Genomic DNA, 19,257 nt, shown 5'->3' with positions numbered 1-19,257 from the left:
CACACACACACACACACACACACACACACACACACATATATATATATATATATATATATATATATATATATATATATATATATATATATATATATAATGATAAATCTCAGAGCTAGTTATAAACAGTAGCGGTAACACATCGTGACGCATATTTGCCATTTGAATATGGCTAACCCCTAAGGGTGGATGCTACTGTAGTTTGTAGCCCTAGGAAGATATCTCCTCCAGCTGGCTATAGACACACTACCTGTGTCCTCTCAAACACACAGGTAGTGTGTCTATAGCCAGCTGGAGGAGATATCTTCCTGGGGCTACAAACTACAGTAGCATCCACCCTTAGGGGTTAGCCATATTCAAATGGCAAATATGCGTCACGATATATATATATATATATATATATATATATATATATACGACGGGCTTCTTTCAGTTTCCGTCTACCAAATCCACTCACAAGGCATTGGTCGGCCCGGGGCTATAGTAGAAGACACTTGCCCAAGATGCCACGCAGTGGGACTGAACCCGGAACCATGTGGTTGGTTAGCAAGCTATTTACCACACAGCCACTCCTGCGCCTAGTATATGTAAATGCAACTGTTTCACGTTATTAAAAATGTATGAGAATACATCATCAGTATTTATTATTATTATCAGTAGTAGTAGTAGTAGTAGTAGTAGTAGTAGTAGTAGTAGTAGTAGTAGTAGTAGTAATACGCAGCCCACCAAATGTGATCATTCATCAATACATGTTTAACAGCCCCAATACCACATTAAAATGTGAAATCGATAATTAAGTGTTCCTACAAAATATCTTTAGTCACAATTCTTTGTGGTACACACTATTTCCTTTTAACCCTATCCAAATGTTGTTTACCAGAAAAGACTTCGACCACAACACTTATTACAGGAAACACTCTCCTTCTCCCCTTATAAATTTGATTCCGCATCAAAAATGAATAAATGCAAAGAACAAAAAGAAAATGTCGAGATTCTAGACAGAGTAGGTAAACAATGGTCTGTTTCGAAGTTGAAAAAAAAAAGGGAATTTGCAAGTAATAAAAGCAGACGCGGAGACACAGTAGATCTAATGTATTACTCGATGTGCAAACGAAAATCGAACAGATGGATGAAAATATGAAGTTAAATATTTTATAAAGAGATTTTGAAAATAGTATATTCACTTAGATCAGACAAAATAAATCTCAAAATTTCAATATACATCACACACATACATATATGCACTCGTGTAAGTTATAATTTTCAGATATAGAAATGATACATTTTTAGTTGTTCATGTTAGCGTTTTTTAAAATTTGGCATAAATTAATTGAAGTAATAGGTACAATAGGAAAGGGAATGAGAGAAATATTTATCTTTTTCTTCTACAACTAAAAGAGTCTCTGAAACTCCTTCGGAAGTTTTCGGAAAGCAAAGCGTAAAGGAGCGGGTTTAAGCCGCTGTTAGCGTAGTACAGCAAGTAACAAATTGGAGAAAGAAGACTGCCCAGGGAAGTCGTGTCAATCCACAAGTAGAGACAGGATCGAATATGATAAGGTAAAGCCAGAACTGCAAATGAACAAATGATCATAATTAAAAGTATGATGACTTTTTTACGAGCTTCAATAACTTTGTGTGTACTGATTCTTGGATAGTGGATTTGAACGTCTCTTTCTGAATACGGAGAATCACACTGACTTGTGTTAGAATTCGTAGAAGATGATTTCTTAAATGAAAAATGTTGACTATGGTCTCTATTTTTGTGAACAGTCGTCTTGCTTTGTTTCGCTCTTTCAGTGAAACTTTGTGGTGTTTTGGTGTAAATTATATTTCTTTCATTTTCGATTTGTGATTCATAATCAGATATGGATTCTTGCTCCGTCTGAGCTTCTGACATAGGTAAACTGCTTTGACAAAAGCTGTGATGTTTCATCATATCCTTTACGTTACGATGTAACTGTATCACTTCTGCGTCCATTTCTTTTATCGAATTCTCCTTCAGCACCAACGTAGTTGTTGTAGAAGTGTAGTGTATCATATTGCCCGGCTCACTCGTGCTAATATTCGTGTTGTATTTAATACTGCTACCCGATTTTGTGTTCAATGCTACGTTCAGGCTGCTGTTGCTGCTACGCCAAAGTGCTGCTGCTATTTTTATATACATAAATGTTAGCACTACCAGCGGAATGATATACCAAATAATCAGATTAGCTAATACATACACGTTGGTTTGAATTTTTTCTGATCTCATGTAGCAATACGTGTAGCTACCTATTGTGAAGGTGTCATAATCAATCAGCTGAGGAGAGTTGTAAGCCACCATCAACAACCAAATTAGTATTTGAACAATACGAAATCGTCTAAAGGTGAACAGCTGCTTGGCTTTCAGAGGATGCAAGATGGCCACGTAACGTTCCATTGAAATAACGGTCAACAGTAAAACGGGTACGGTGAGACTCATATAATGGGCGAAGTAATAGATTTTGCACATCACCTGCAAAAGAAAATAAGCACAGAGTAATGATAATAACGATGATCATGTTGAAGAAGAAGAAGAAGAAGAAGAAGAAGAAGAAGAAGAAGAAGGGGGAGGAGGAGGAGAAGGAGGGGAGAAGGAGGAGAAGAAGAAGAAGAAGAAGAAGAAGAAGAAGAAGAAGAAGAAGAAGAAGAGTTGTAGTAGCATCAACTTACACAGTCACACATTCACACACACACATTGCATTCGATAAATCATGTAACAGTAATGTCGCTGGGTAGATGTTTCCAACGAACCAGTTATTATTTCACTTGATTTCTGACAAGAAATATGACGTGAACTCAGATTAGTTGAAAGAAGAAATATTTACTTCATAATCAGTGTGACACAATTATACATAAGTAGGTTACCAGTGACTCTACTTAGCTTCTTTTTATTTCATATTCATCGGCAGAAATAAAAGCGGCAGAAATAAGAAAAAGAATTGGGAAAGTTGAAGGGAAAATAAGAAAAATAAAGAAATATAACACATGTGAAAGAGCCCTTCATAGTGTTGCAGTTTCAGAATTTAGTATGTGGTTTAGAGGTTGGGTATTCCAATTGACTATTACGTATCTGTCCATGCAGGGACATCTTTTGAAGATTTCATTCGTAGAGTTGAGACAATACTATTAGGATGTTTAAAACCTTATAGAATCTGTATATCTCAAATTGTATTTCTTGATTCCATTATATGAGATTAATATTTTCAATAACTCAGCACTTTATGTCATACTCTATATTTCTACCCTTCAAAAACAATATATGGTCCTCCTGACTAAAGGGTTAAAAAAATATAGTTTTACATGACTTAATGTCGCAGATGGAAAAGAATCTAACACAGTGATTTACAGATTTACCGCACGTAGACCATATATAACTACTCCAAACTCCTTTCTAATTTAGGCCTGAAATTTTCCACAATAGGAGTAGTGGTAGGGGTGATGTTCTATTACAATGACCCCAGTGTTTGACACTTACTTAACTTATAGACCCCGAATGGATTTAAGGTAAAGTTGACATCAGCGGAATTTAAACTCAGAACATAAAGACGTACGATAATATTGCTAAGCATTTTGTCCGGCGTGCTAATGACTCTGCCAGCTCGCCGCATTTTCTTCTCTATAAGGAAACGAACTTTGTCTAATTTTTTTCATAAACTTTATCTTCTCACACGAGATTTCAACAAATGGCTGTCTTCACTACTTAGTTTCGTATTCAACTTGGTCTTAAGAATGTAAAAAAGCCATAGACTGAGAGTAGCGTCTAATTCTTACACGAAACCTTGGCAAACTACATATAAATAACGGTTATACAAGTTATAATGCGTAGAAATAAAGGGAAAATAAGTTGAAAATGCACTGGGAATAGTCAAAATATTTTTATTATTATATCTAAAGCTTTAATAAGATAGCTGCGACATAAGCCACGTCTTTCTATTTCAATTATTTTGAAAATCAGTGTAAACTGTAAAACCGGTTAAATCTATAAATATGATAATAAAAATATTTTAAGTATTCTCTGTGCATTTTCAACTTCTATTTTTCCTACACACACACACACACACACACAAACATATATATATGTATATATATATATATATATATATATATATATATATATATATATATATATATATATATATGTGTGTATATATATGTGTGTGTGTGTATATATATATATGTATATATACATGTATATATACAGAGGTGTATATATGTGTGTGTGTGTAAATATATATATATGTATATATATATATATATATATATATATATATAGGCAAGGAAAAATTATAAAAAGGCAGAATGCTAAATTGAAGGTGAATTTTAATGAAAATGGGTGTATGGAAAACTTTAAATATGTTTTTAAATATATATATTAATTCCATTGCAGCGTTACTCATTTTTGCCTGTTGAGTGGACTGGAGCAACGTGAAATGAAGTGTTTTGCTCAAGAACACAACCCGTCGCCCGGTCCAGGAATCGAAACCACAATCTTACAATCATGGTGCTGACACCCTAACAACTAAGCCATATGTTAGTCGCAATATGTGGATTCAACTAATCCCGTAGTATTCATAAAAGAAGCTCCTTAATGTATCATTCTACAAAACATAAAACATAGAATATAAATATATAGTATGATACAAGACTATTTACATGTTTTAAACTTACGAAGCAATGTATAGTGACACTTGAAATTTGTTATTGCTAAATAAACTTTTATCAAACTATTTCACTGCCATTTATGACTATACACACACGCATATATATACATATATATACATATAGCTACACACACACACACATACACACACACACACATATATATATATATATATATATATATATATATATATATATATATATATATAGGTATAGATATGCATGCATGCATGCATGCACATACATATACATACACACATATTTTTCCACTCCTCAGGACAAGTGCACTCTATTTATTGATATTACTACATAGCCTACGCAGATCAAACCCAGCCTCTTTGGAGTACGTTTGATAATATGTTTATAAATCATTTTGACTTATTAATTATTCAATGCAACTTCTCATTAGTTTCCTAAACCTTTTGTTCATTAGAAAGTAATAATGCCAGAAGATACTGATGTGACCGTCCGTTGACAATAATGGCTCCTGGTCTAAGCTACAATTATCAAAGGTGAATGATTAAGAAGCATTATCTTTTAGACGCTACCAGCACATATATAATCAGTTTGAGTAATTTATTATTCTTTGAATTTATATCTACATTTCATTAGCAAAATGTAATATTCATCAGAGGTGAATATGAAAATTGATAAGTAAGAGTAAGTTTTATATAAATATCAGGTTGAAAGTAGACAGAAATATGTAGAAAGAGTAGGCGCAAATGAATTCGAATAGTAGGCAAGTGCATGCCGAATGCCAGAAAGAATTGTTATATTTCTTAAACAGGTGTGTAAAAGCTAATTACAGACTAAGTGTATACTGGTAAATATCGCTCACTTCACTTTTTCTTATCCTACAGCGATCTAATACATGTATGACTAGATGTGGAGTCTAGAGTGATATCTCCGAACCACCGCCATAATATTTCATAACAATACATTGAATAAATGGATTCTCATAATGATCCATAAATATAATATTAATTTAACCTTTTAACATTCAGATTAATCTGTCAAATGTAAAACCTGTTTAATTACATTGTTTTAAATTAATTGTACAGCATCTTGTAACTCTGAGTTTAATGCTGAGTAGTTTCCTCTCTCCCCATACAGAAATCTGCGGGTCAATTATTTGGTTGTGGGTGCAAATTTTCGCCAATTTGGAATTAAATCAATATACGCATATCAAATTGTGAGGATCAACATCAAGATGCGTGTATCTATTTATAACACTTTCTGTACGCATAAACGTGGAAATGACATTCACTGAGACGAAAAAGTACTTAGAGACTTTTTTTAGTAAAAAAACATGCTCCAAATGATGTAAGTAAACTTTAGCACACATCAATCAATGCTTTGTTTATAAATTTTTGTAAGAAGAACAAAAATTCGTATCCAGCTTCAAAGAAAGAACTCAGTGTCTGAGATGGAGGAAGTCAGCCGAATTACTGGTATCTGACAATCCGTTGGAATCATTTGGAGTGTGATGTGCTTTTACACACAAAGTCTCTAAGGAGAATTTTTGTCTGTAAGATAAAATTCGACAGCGAAAGCTTTTTCCATGAGCAGGAATGTGTTACAAGCGAGCTTCGTCTGCACTTACTGATGTGTGTGTGTCTTTGTGTGTGTGTGTGTGTGTGTTGTTTGTGTGTGTGTGTGTGTGTGTGTGTGTGTGTGTGTGTGTGTGTGTGTAAAACAGAAATACTAACTGAATATGACTTCGAAGTTTCATCATTTTTGTACATCTCAAGCACCTAAATGTTAAATAGTTCAGACATTTCAGTTAGGGAACCGTTAACAACAAGTTGACAATGCTCCCTTACTGCTTCCCCTCCTGTTCCTTACAAAGTCAAGACTTTCCTTAAAATCCTTGCTGTAGCAAGGTGTTCTCTCTTCTGCAAGACCTGTAACCTTGGTTCAATTCCGATTTTAATAAACAATCCTCGAAACTGTCCGATCGCTATTATTATTATTATTATTATTATTATAATTATTATTATTATTATTATTATTATTATTATTATTATTATTATTATTATTATTATCATCATCATTATTATTATTATTGAGTGAGAGAGCAGTGCATGCCATCAAAGTGACAATGGGGTAAAAATATACGAAGCCCAGTATACCCATCATGACTACCCATCTGATAAGGGTACACTAGGCACATGCATCACAACCACATGTGCGTGACATGGTGATCTCATATCAAGATAAACAGCACATGACCTTGCAGTGGGGCCCAGTTAGAATTTTCTTCTGGTCGAATAACCCATCCTGCTCAAAAGGTCCCTGAATAAGGGTTGTTTAAGGATGTTGAACGAAACACCCATGTTACCAGAGGTGAATTATTCAAACCCCAAAGAATCCCTCTCAGCACATGGCTATGATGCTCCCCCACTACCTCTGCTCGTGATCAGAGATGCACATATCGTCAGCCACTAAGGGACATGCTCAACTGGTTAAGGTCAAACAACTGATAAGAAAATCTGTGATATTGAGCAGAATATTTGCTGTAGCCCATCTTTTATACCAAGACAAAACAATGTACATGATAACACTTCCAGTCAGTTAAGATCAGAAGCCATGAGAACCACTGCCTGGTACTGCATCAGGGCATTTATTATTATTATTATTATTATTATTATTGTTATTATTATTATTATTATTATTATTATTATTGAGTGAGCGAGCAGAGCATGCCATCAAAGTGACACTGGGGTAAAATATACGAAGCCCAGTATACCCATCATGACTACCCGTCTGATAAGGGTACACCAGGCACATGCATCACAACCATATGTGCGCGACATGGTGATCTCATATCAAGATAAACAGCACATGACCTTGCAGGTGGAGCCCAGTTAGAATTTTCTTCAGATCGAGTAACCCATCCCGCTCAAAAGGTCCCTGAATAAGGGTTGTTTAAGGACGTTGAACGAAACACCCCTGTTTCCAGAGGTGAATTATTCAAACCCCAAAGAATCCTTCTCAACACATGGCTATGATGCTCCCCCACTACTTCTGTTCGTGATCAGAGATGCACATATCGTCAGCCACTAAGGGACATGCTCAACTGGTTAAGGTCAAACAACTGACAAGCAAATCTGTGGTATTGAGCAGAATATTTGCTGTAGCCCATCTTTTATACCAAGACAAAACAATGTACATGATAACACTTCCAATCAGTTAAGATCAGAAGCCATGAGAGCCACTGCCTGGTACTGCATCAGGGCATTTTATTATTATTATTATTATTATTATTATTATTATTATTATTATTCTATGTTTGACTTTTGCTTTATATTTGTACAAGTTGGCTCCAAGTCTCACCCAGAGACCTCAAGAGACAACAGGGTTGGAAGTTCATGTTGTTGTTATGCCTAGTGTGCCATATATTCGGGGGGTGGGGGTGTTGTACTAATGAATGTCTAAAAAAAAAAGAAAAGTTTTTTTTTTTTTAAACCGAAAATTATGTTTGTTTTAAACCTTGAGATTACATAGAAAGTATTTTGCGTAGGATATGAGCAGTTCCCATGAGCACTATCTTTTGAATTTCTGCCATTTTTGGGTTTCCTGGTATCTGAGTTAGGTAGCTATCAGCCCCTTTTGCTATCATTCCCAGGGCACCTATGACAACAGGTATTGTTTTAGTCTTCAGCTTCCACATTTTGCTGATTTCTATTTCAAGATCTTTATATTTGCTCAGTTTTTGGTAGGTCTTGACAGATACGTTTATATCGATTGGGACAGTCATATCAATGAGGAGGCATGTTCTTTGTTTGAAGTCTTTCAATATGATGTCTGGCCTATTTGCATCTATCTTTCTGTCAGTTTGAATGGTGAAGTTCCAGAGGAGTGAGATGTGGTCATTTTCAAGCACTGGGGGTGGTTTGTGTTCCCACCAGTTTTTTTCATGGGGCAAATCCAGGTTTTTACAGATTACCCAGTGAATATATTGTGGAGCTCTATCGTGCCTGTTGAGATACTCTGTAGGCGCTAGAAGACTGCACTTGGAGACCACATGGTCAATGGTTTCATTTTGTTGCTTGCATACACGACACGTTGGACTGCTTCTGATCTTTAATATATTGGCCTGGTATTATTATTATTATTATTATTATTATTATTATTATTATTACTATTATTATTATTATTATTATCATTATTATTATTATTATTATTATTATTTAGTGAGAGAGCAGTGCTTGCCATCAAACTGACAATGGGGTAAAATATACGAAACCCACTATACCCATCATGACTACACGTCCGATAAGGGCACACTAGGCACATGCATCACAATCATATGTTCGCGACATGGTGATCTCATATCATGATAAACAGCACATGACCTTGCAGGTGGGGCCCAGTTAGAATTTTCTTCTGGTCAACTAGCCCATCCCGCTCAAAAAGTCTCTGAATAAGGGTTGTTTAAGGATGTTGAACGAAACACCCACGTTTCCAGAGGTGAATTATTCAAACCCCAAAGAATCCCTCTCAAGACATGGCTATGATGCTTCCCCTACTACTCCTGCTTGTGATCAGAGATGCACATATCGTCAGTCACTAAGGGACATGCTCAACTGGTAAAGGTTAAGCATCTGACAAGCAAATCTGTGGTATTGAGCAGAATATTTTATACCAAGGCAACTTTCTCTGTCATAGTCAATGCGACGATCACACGCTACACGCCTTCCTTCCAAGCACTTCTGTAAGCAGCGTTAAAACTTAGCCTGCATGCACAGCAGAGTTCAAGGTCAATTTTTGTCCAGTGGTTTTACTCTGCGTGCTTTAGCTTCGTTACTATGTCAACAGTTCTCGTACTTATTGATAATACCTCGTGTATTTCTCTCTCTCTCTCTCTCTGTGTGTGTGTGTGTGTGTGTGTGTGTGTGTGTGTGTGTGTGTGTGTGTGTGTGTGTGTGTGTAATAGTGACACATAAGCGAATGGAATTATATGAACAATTACTAAATGCATTTGAACAGAGTAGATTAGATTTTGATTTTATTTAGGGCTGTGGTTTTACGAGTCGCTACTCGGAGTCTCGTGTTCAGAATTCTCAGACAAATAGATATCGTGTTTGAAGCTTGTTTTCTTTTTACTCTGATTAGGATTGATCAGTTTCGATTGGAAAGCAAATTGGCAGGAAACAATAAGTTTTACAGAGGAAAATGTAAATACAAAATCCTATTTTTGCCCCTGGCTATTTTACCACAACGAACAAGAAATAATTAGGAAACTGTATTGTGGATTTTTCTTAGACTGATGTTATTGTTGAATTTATCTCTTGCCGCTGCATGTACGTATGTGAGAGGAAGGCTTTATTTAACGAATATTTAATGTTTTGGTGGTTGTTAGGTATGTTTGCTAATTGCAAAGCAACAAGTAGTTCTCTTGATAAATATCTCAAGTCAGTGGAGATTAGTTTTACTATTGTTAAAACTGTTTTGAGGGCATAAGAAGGAATGTTGTTTTGGTCGGTTATTGATAATTAATTCAAGTATACTGTAGGCAACTGCCAATTAGCAAGATTGATTACAGTTGCTTTTAGACTGAGAACTGACAATGTAAGTGTGTGTAAAACAATGAAATTTTACATCTGATAACAAAAGTAGAATTTTAAATAAAGATAATTAGAAAACTATAGAAATTCATGAATATAACGAGAAAGAGATGTAAGAATGTAAATATAAAATGTTATATATATATATATATATATATATATATATATGGAGTGTTAAAGTAGAAATAATGCAAAATAAAATAAATTAATGTGTGTGCACGCGTGTGTTTGTATGTATGTTTGCGTGTATCTTCCTCGGAAACTGAAAAAGCGGTGTCCTTCGAAGTACTTTTTATGCACCGCGCTCCGGACACTTATCTGTTTCTCTCAGTAGCATAAGTGTAGTGGATCAGTGATTGATTCCATTTTAAAATTCTGTAACCGATGACACTATTGTTTACCAGTTTTAAATATAAAGTATAAATAATAAATAGAAATAAATAAATGGGGATAACAGATTCACAAATTTACTACATTTGGATGTGTGGAAGGCTGAATTATTAGAACGTTGGAGAAAATACCTACACCTCTTTAAGTTCTAAGTTCATATCCCTTCTATTCTGTCTTTCATCCTTAAAATATGTTCTAGGTACGAAGTAATTGACACTGTACCGTTGAGAGTTATTTAAAAGAAACGACACTCGACCCACCTCTCTGCATTGGCACAGTTGAATGACTGAAATCAGGAAAAGAACAAAGAAATAAAATGAATACATACCCTTCCAAAATGCCAGATTGGCGAAATATACATTGATAAATTTGGAAAGACACAAAATACACCGACACAGAAATCCGCAACAGCAAGGTTTGCTAAGAAAAAATTGGTTCGTGTTCGCAAGCGAGCATTTCTAATGATAATATAAAGGACCAGCAAGTTACCTGCAATAGATAAATCAGAAGTATTATCACTACATTGAATTAAGATCATCAACTCCTCATTATTCATCATCATCATTATTAACATCACTATCATCTGCATTACCATCACTTTTATCACCAACATCAACATTTTTATCGTGAGGATAATCATCGTTATCACTACTACCAATATCACCAACATTATCACTAACATCATTATCATTAACACCAAAACCATGTTCATCATCATCATCATCCCACCATCTGCACCGCTACGGTCTGTCTGTCTGTCCTCCATTTCTCCATTCAATCAAATGACAATCATCCTTCTCACCCATACTTCTTCCCACATCTATCATATACAATGGTGATATCATAATATTCATAATGTTTGCATTAAGTTTCGTTGTATGTTGTTTCTTTCAATTCGATTTCTTTCCATGTTATAGTTGCTGTCTCTTCTTGCATTGTCACATGGTTGAACATACATGTTTATACAGTTTTCATTTTATACCAATAGTTTTTGCTATCAAGACGGTGGCCCGTGACCATAGAGAAACGATTGAGAATAATTTCACTAACAAATACAAAAAAATCATCTCTTCTCAATCGATCGTCTTTATATCTGTACAGCTTCAAGTCTCATGCTTTCAATCATTTTCAATCGATACGAAATTCCGTAGAGGAATAGTATAATTTCAATTGCAATCCCTTAATTAATTTACTTTTCTTGTCTGAAAATTTGTAATATTCCAACTTTCTTCATCACAGTAATATCATAGCAAAGCTGTAACTGACAGGTGTGTGTTTGCATAATTTTTCCTTTAACTTTCAAAGTTATTGAATGTATTCCACTCTTAATGTTAATCTTCAGTAACTAAAACTTTCCTACTGGAAATAAACAGACTTCTGTCAAAACATGGATTTCTTTTAATGGATGGTTCGTTTTACAAATTGCTTCTGTAATACTGATTGACATCGGTTTTACGTTAAATTAAGGCAGAAGACTTGCAGTAGTTTCATTTCAAAGCAGTTTGAATAAAACAGATCTACAGCAGGCAGTATATTAAGAAAGAAGTAATTGAAAATTGTAGGATGTGAGATAAAGTAAATGGATTTTCTTACTGTAAAAAATTTCAATAACACAAGTATAATTTATTTACAATTACGCCAGAGAAAGAGTACCAGTATTCTTGATTTTTTATTAGATTGGTAGGACTCAGGCTGTTTAGACTGATCTTGAATGTCTATAGATCAAAGTTTGAAGGAAAGACGTGGGAGGAGAGGGAATAGCAGAAGATTGTACGCCTGTAGAGGAAATAGCGGTCAAAGTGTTTCTTAAAAGGTCTGAAAAATGAAGGTGGGAAGAGTGATGCGAGCAGGAAAAGCAGATGAATAATTTTAATGTAATTATCCTTTATTTCAAAACCAACTATGTTGTGAACACCCACCTCTGATGCTATACAAGAAAAACTACATGCACCATTTTCGTAGATTGAATGGAGTGCAGGAACACTCTGCCATTCTGACGAAATATATTTGTCAGAATCACAGATTTTTTTAATATTTTTCATTTTTTTTCATACTTTCATTATTATTTTGGTGTGCAAAGACAATCCTCTCATGGTGTAACAAGACGTAATATTTTTTAATATATTCATAACTGGTTTTGAGATGAAGTTGGAGTTTCGCTAAAAGTTGTGGTGTGTTAACCCCAGAACAATCAAACGTCAGCTCAAAGAATTTATCGCAGCTAATAAACAAGGATGTTGCTATACACAAATATTTTAGGGATGTTGATTTGATAGCGTGAAGGTTCTATATTGTATTGGTTTAATGAGGTGGTTTAATGTAGTGGTAACTTAGTGCTGTGGCCATTTAATACAGCAGAGATCTGATATTGTAGTTTAAAGCTGTGGTCACTTACTTGGCAGTATGCTCAGGACAATGATGTTGATGCCTCATTCTCTCACTGCTGTCAGTTCTTCCGATAGAGCAGATAGTTCGAGTGTTGTTTAGCCCAGTGGTTCCCAAGCTTTTTCGGGCTGCTGTCCCCTTGACACCTAAGCCACATTCCTAGCGATCCCACCCTAACTATCACAAACACAGACCTCTTTCTGAAGTAAATTCAAAGCAACTGTATTTCACAAATAAAACTTAACTTAATGAACCCAATATTTTGTTGTTTCTACATGAATCGCTACACCATTATCACCCCACTTTTTACATGAATTGCTACCCCATTAGCGCCCCACTTTTCTTCAACGCCCCTTGGAACATTCCACCGCCCCAAGGGGACAATACTGCCCACATTGGGAACCACTGGTTTAGCCCATGTCAATCCTGGTTAGGTAGATATATGACCGAATTCATTAAAACGGTGACCATTCTGTCATTTCAGAAATATTTAATCCTACGCCACATTATCGAACTAGTCCTTTCTTTTTCATTAAAATTCATAAATAGTAGCCAAATCGCACTTTTCATTAAGAAGAGTGCGATTTGGCTACTATTTCTAGCAAGTATAGTGATAACGTAGCACTTCTTCGTTCGCTTGTCCTCTTCAAAGATCCAGTGCGGATGTTAATAGTCCATTGTTTTAAACTTAATTGTTACTGACTAGCAATTATGAAATCTAGAATTACAGATTGTCAATTAACTTATGCAATATAAGTGGTTTTCACTTAACATAATCAGACTACTGTTAAGCGTGGTTGATTGTCATTTAAGAATTTTAGTATCACAGAATTATTGCCACTAAAACAAAATATAAAACGATTTTCATAAAGTTCTAGGAAATTGTTTCCCGGTAATCTATAACGAGAAGTAATCAAATATACAGAAATATAATTAGCGATATTTGAGCGTCATACAAATAACATTAAACATATCTTTTATCTTTTATCTTTTACTTGTTTTAGTTAATAGACTGCAGCCATGCGGAGGCACCGTCTTGAAGAATTTTTAGGCGGATGAATAGACATTATTTAAGTCTGACACTTATTTTGTCGGTCTCTTTGGCCGAACCCCCAGTTACAGAGGCGTAAACATACCAATACCTGTTGCCAAGCGGTGGTGGAGGACAAACACAGATACAGACTGATATATATATATATATATATATATATATATATATATAAGAAAATAGTAAAGTGTGAAAAAACGACAGAAGGCTTAAATGTTAAAAATATATATATTTGTGTCAAAATGTCTGGAGAATATTGGAAAAATTTTTTTCCTTTCCTTAAAATGACATAATTTAAAAAATTTTTAAAGAAATTACCGGTTTCGCGTGTAGCTTTTCAAATTTCTTGTGACGTTATGTTTATATTGCATGGAATTATCGTTGTTTTTATTTCCAGGAGATTTCTAAATAAGGGGAGGTAGTGAGTGATTTTTTCCGGTGTAGGGGAGATAATCGCTTAAAAATTTTTTTTCCCTTTTCCTTGTTAATTTCTCTGTGTCAGTATGTTCGGATGGTTGAGGCTGGGTTTGTACTTTTCAATGAAGAATGTTTCCTTGTTCAGTCTCAATTGTGTTGATGATCCGAAAGCACATTGGTAAAATGGGAAGATTAAAAATTGTGGCAGTAGTTGCTTTGCGCATTTCTCAATTGAGAAATGCGCAAAGCAACTACTGCCACAATTTTTAATCTTCCCATTTTACCAATGTGCTTTCGGATCATCAACACAATTGAGACTGAACAAGGAAACATTCTTCATTGAAAAGTACAAACCCAGCCTCAACCATCCGAACATACTGACACAGAGAAATTAACAAGGAAAAGGGAAAAAAATTTTTAAGGGATTATCTCCCCTACACCGGAAAAAATCACTCACTACCTCCCCTTATTTAGAAATCTCCTGGAAATAAAAACAACGATAATTCCATGCAATATAAACATAACGTCACAAGAAATTTGAAAAGCTACACGCGAAACCGGTAATTTCTTTAAAAATTTTTTAAATTATGTCATTTTAAGGAAAGGAAAAAAATTTTTCCAATATTCTCCAGACATTTTGACACAAATATATATATTTTTTAACATTTAAGCCTTCTGTCGTTTTTTCACACTTTACTATTTTCTTATATATTCACCCACGTGCTTTACCAAACAAACTTTCTTATCTATATATATATATATATATATATTTCTGTGATACAGTGATACAGTGGGGGGGGGAAGAAATATTCGTACATATCAAAATTCTTTATTTATTTAATTTCTAATGCTCAGAATACTATATTTGCATACACATGCATAAACTAAGAATATGCAAAAGAAACTAATAACTTATAGTAACTAAGGAATTTATATACAATCGTAAATATTTAGGGGTGAAAAAAGTATTCGTAAGAATAAATTTATGGTTTTCTATGCCACAAAATAGTGTTAAAATATTTTTTTTACTAGAACTTTCTCGTTTGTTCCAATAATCTTATCAGTTGTCATTTTTAAGAGTCAAAACGCTGGCTTCTTCATTCAGCACTGAGACAACATAAAGTAGTATCGTAATAATGGCGAAAAGTAAAGAACTCACAAATATAGTGAAAAACGTAATTATTGAACAGTGGAAAGCAGGTAAAAGTTACACGAAAATATCAGAGACCCTTTGTATTCCATTTTCTACCATATCTTCATTTATTCAAAGATATAGAAAATCGGGAACTGTTGAAAACAGAATAAGTTCCAGTGCACCATGCAAGATTTCCCCTAGATCTTTAAGAAAAATGAAGTGAAAACTTGAAAAAAAACGGAATGATCACCAGAAAGGAGTTGCGAGAAGATTTGTTAGCTTCAGGGACTAGTGTTACACTATGAACAATCAGCAATGAACTTTGTAGGAATGAACTGAAGTCACGCTCTCCTAGGAAAACTCTGCTGTTCAATAAAAGGCATAGCGATGCCCGTTTAAAATTTGTTTATGAACATAAAGATAAACCTGATACATTCTGGGAAAATGTTCTATGGACAAACGAGTCGAAAATTGAATTGTTTGGAAGAAATTATTACCATAAAGTTTGGAGGTGGCAACATCATGGTGTGGGAGTGTTTCTCTGCAAATGGTACAGGCAATTTACATGAGATAGATGGTAGAATGAATGCAGAGATATACCAAAATATTTTAAACAATAATTTATGGGACTCTTTAGAAAAGCTCCAGCTTTGTGAAGGGTGGGTTTTGCAACAGGATAACGACCATAAGCACACGCTGAAGTCTACCAAAAAATGGATTGTCGATCACAATATAAAATTATTAGATTGGCCAAGCCAGTCACCTGACTTGAACACCATTGAAAATTTGTGGCGTTATTTGAAAATTAAAATTCATTCAAGAGCGCCAAGGTGCATTCCAGATTTGAAGAAAATTTGTCAAGAAGAATGAGAAAAAATTCCAAACGAACCATGCGAGTCATTGATTAAGAACTACAAGAAGAGATTGGTTGAAGTGGAACTGAATAATGGTTATGCTACGAAGTGTTAAATCAAAATTATCAGTAATCTATGTTCCGTACGAATACTTTTTTACCCCTAAATATTTATAATTGTATATAAATTCCTTAGTAACTATAATTTATTACTTTCTTTTGCATATTCTTAGGTTATGCATGTGTATGCAAATATAGTATATCCCATTTATGTTCATTCGAAATTAGATAATGAATTTTGACATATACGAATATTTATTTCCCCCCCCCCCCACTGTATATGCGATAGAGAGAGAAAGAGAGAGAGAGAGAGAGAGAGAGAGAGAGAAAGGCTTCTTTCAGTTTCCGTCTATCACATCCACTGCTATTTCTATCATACTGAGTAACCATGTAGAGGCGCTTTCATTGACTCGATGCAGCTTATGCTTATAGAAATGTCCATAGTATCCATATACTTGCTATTTTTATTCATATTGTTGAGCAGTAACTCAAATTCGTCAAGAACACCGACATTTACAATTGACGTCTATACAGATGACAACGCCACCTACACAAACTTTTGACCTCGTGTCAAGTAAGAAACCAGTAGTATTCAACTACCCAAATTCTAATCCAAGCAATTATTTTTCGAAGTTCATTGTGACTGTCACATCTCTACGGCATATCAAAATATTTAACAGTTTGAGTGGGTTGATAAATATAATGAGGTTGTGATATGTATAGATGTGATAATACGTATATGTGCATTATGCATATCTGTGTTGTGTGCTTTATAAATAATGCATATATGTCTATGTTGTGCATATAATTATGTTATTCAGGATTTTGTGTATATGTGTGTGTGTATGTTATACACATATTGTGTTTATGTATGTGTGTTTTGTATATATATATACGTTGTATAAAAGTGCTGAAGTAAGAATAACCAAAGTCGGATTGAAACAGAATTTCCAGTTGCATTAGTTTTATCTATAAATTGAAGCACGCAATAGCCTCTGCATGTACTGTTGGGGCTTGAACTATTTCTATTGTCGTTATAATAACATGGTATGCGCAGAATGGCCGAATGTTTAAGAAGTTCTCTTCGCATACATGAGGTTCCGAGAACAATCCCACTGAGTCGCGTCTGGAGCCAATGTAATTTTTTATAAACTCTAGTCGACCCATATTGTGTGAGTGGAATTAGATTGACGGAAGCTGTTACAATTGAGTGGATTGTACTCGTAATTCAAAAGATATGACCTTGTTACACCGTATCTCGCTGGTTTTAGCTGAGAATTACGTTAATGGTACACTTGTCTGAGGAATGTTCGGGCAAGTATACCTTAATTCCGGAGCAGGTAATCCAGTAGATTGAACGACTGAATCCTCATCGCCAAACGACGGTGATCCACCACTGCCACTTCTAACACATCCAAAGTGAGTTCAAATCTCGCTACGGTCAATTTTGCCGTACATTCCTTCAGGGTCAGTAAAATAGAGCATGGAACAAGTACTAAAATAGTCTAACCTATTCTTACAAGGCTGCTGGTCTTGTGCCTAAATAAGTAATTATCATGTTTTTCCACCCAGCAACAATGAATTACCACAAACTTACGATTCCAATGGTACAACGTTTGTCATATGTTGCAGATGTAGATTCGAGTCTCACGAGCAGTTTTTTATGACAAAGATGTCTTCTAAAACAACATGCAGACTTTCTACCAGGCTTTTTTTTATATATTTTGCTTCAGTAATGTTTCGACAAACTTTTCATTCTTCAGGTTCAAGTGAAATCAATATTTTTACTCTTGCCTCTGAAAAGACCTTCGGCCATGAGGTCTAGTACAAGTACCTCCTTGAAAACATTGCCTATGTTTGGGATCCATCTATCTCCCATCACTTGGATTGTAAGTTTTTTGTCACACGGCTTCATCACGTACTGATAACGCTTTCTTTCTTTATTTATTTTTCTTTCTCTCTTTCTCTTTCTCTCTCTCCCTCTCTCTCTCTCTCTCTCTCTCTCTCTCTCTCTCTCTCTCTTTCTACTGCACTCTACACTCTACACTCTACTAGTCCTGATGTGTCTCCTCGTTCCATATGACTCCTTACTCTTAATTCTAATCACACACATTCCTTTCTAAATGTTACTACTTTTCACTATGTCTACCACACACAGCCTACACCAAAAACAAGTGAAATTTTACATGGCTGGTAGACCTGTAAGAAATAACAGCCAAATATCCCTTAAAGCACACTCTGTCAGCTTAAAAAGAAAAGACTACATTCGCTAATGTAGTTTTGAAAAACCGTATGTTCATGGTTGAAACATTTTTGAGGATAGCTCTGTTCAGTCAGGACTCACCTGAAGTTACACGCACACGCGCACATTCAATCCATTCCATTACTCATTCTATTACGACCAATAGAAACGTCTATGAAACGAGGAAACCACCAAGCAGTCTCACGATCTGCTAGAAATAACAGCAAAATCTCTCTCAAATCACACACACACTGTCATCTTAAAGAAAGAGTATGTTTTTTTTTAATGCTGTTCCCGATACTCTTTTAAGAAAATGGGATGATGAAGATTGTGTTGATTATAAGTCTGCTCAATGCGAATTAATCTGGAAATAAACATCAACCATAGAATAATCAAGAAAATGAATTCGTAAGAACACAAACATGTTTTGAAGTATTACGTTTAACATTTTGAAGGATTTATATTCGAGGGGTTACAATT

The 19,257-nt window shown here is 34.8% G+C and overlaps 1 protein-coding gene across 2 annotated transcripts in view; it reads right to left on the bottom strand.

Moving 5' to 3' along the window:
• Positions 1–746: 746 nt before the first annotated feature.
• LOC115216578 (trissin receptor-like) overlaps positions 747–19,257 on the bottom strand; it is a 304,896-nt gene continuing 286,385 nt past the window's right edge. For both annotated transcript variants that reach the window (XM_029786045.2, XM_036506696.1), the window contains exons 3-4: positions 10,966–11,126; positions 747–2,491 (exon numbers count right to left, since the gene is read on the bottom strand). In XM_029786045.2, coding sequence (XP_029641905.1) covers positions 1,370–2,491; positions 10,966–11,126 — 1,283 coding nt within the window. In that variant the 3' untranslated portion in view covers positions 747–1,369. The remainder of the gene's footprint in view (positions 2,492–10,965; positions 11,127–19,257) is intronic.

The sequence above is a fragment of the Octopus sinensis genome, linkage group LG10 (assembly GCF_006345805.1).
Source record: "Octopus sinensis linkage group LG10, ASM634580v1, whole genome shotgun sequence".
Taxonomy (NCBI): domain Eukaryota; kingdom Metazoa; phylum Mollusca; class Cephalopoda; order Octopoda; family Octopodidae; genus Octopus; species Octopus sinensis.
Note: the sequence above shows the minus strand (reverse complement) of the source record. Positions and strands in the feature narration are given on the sequence as shown.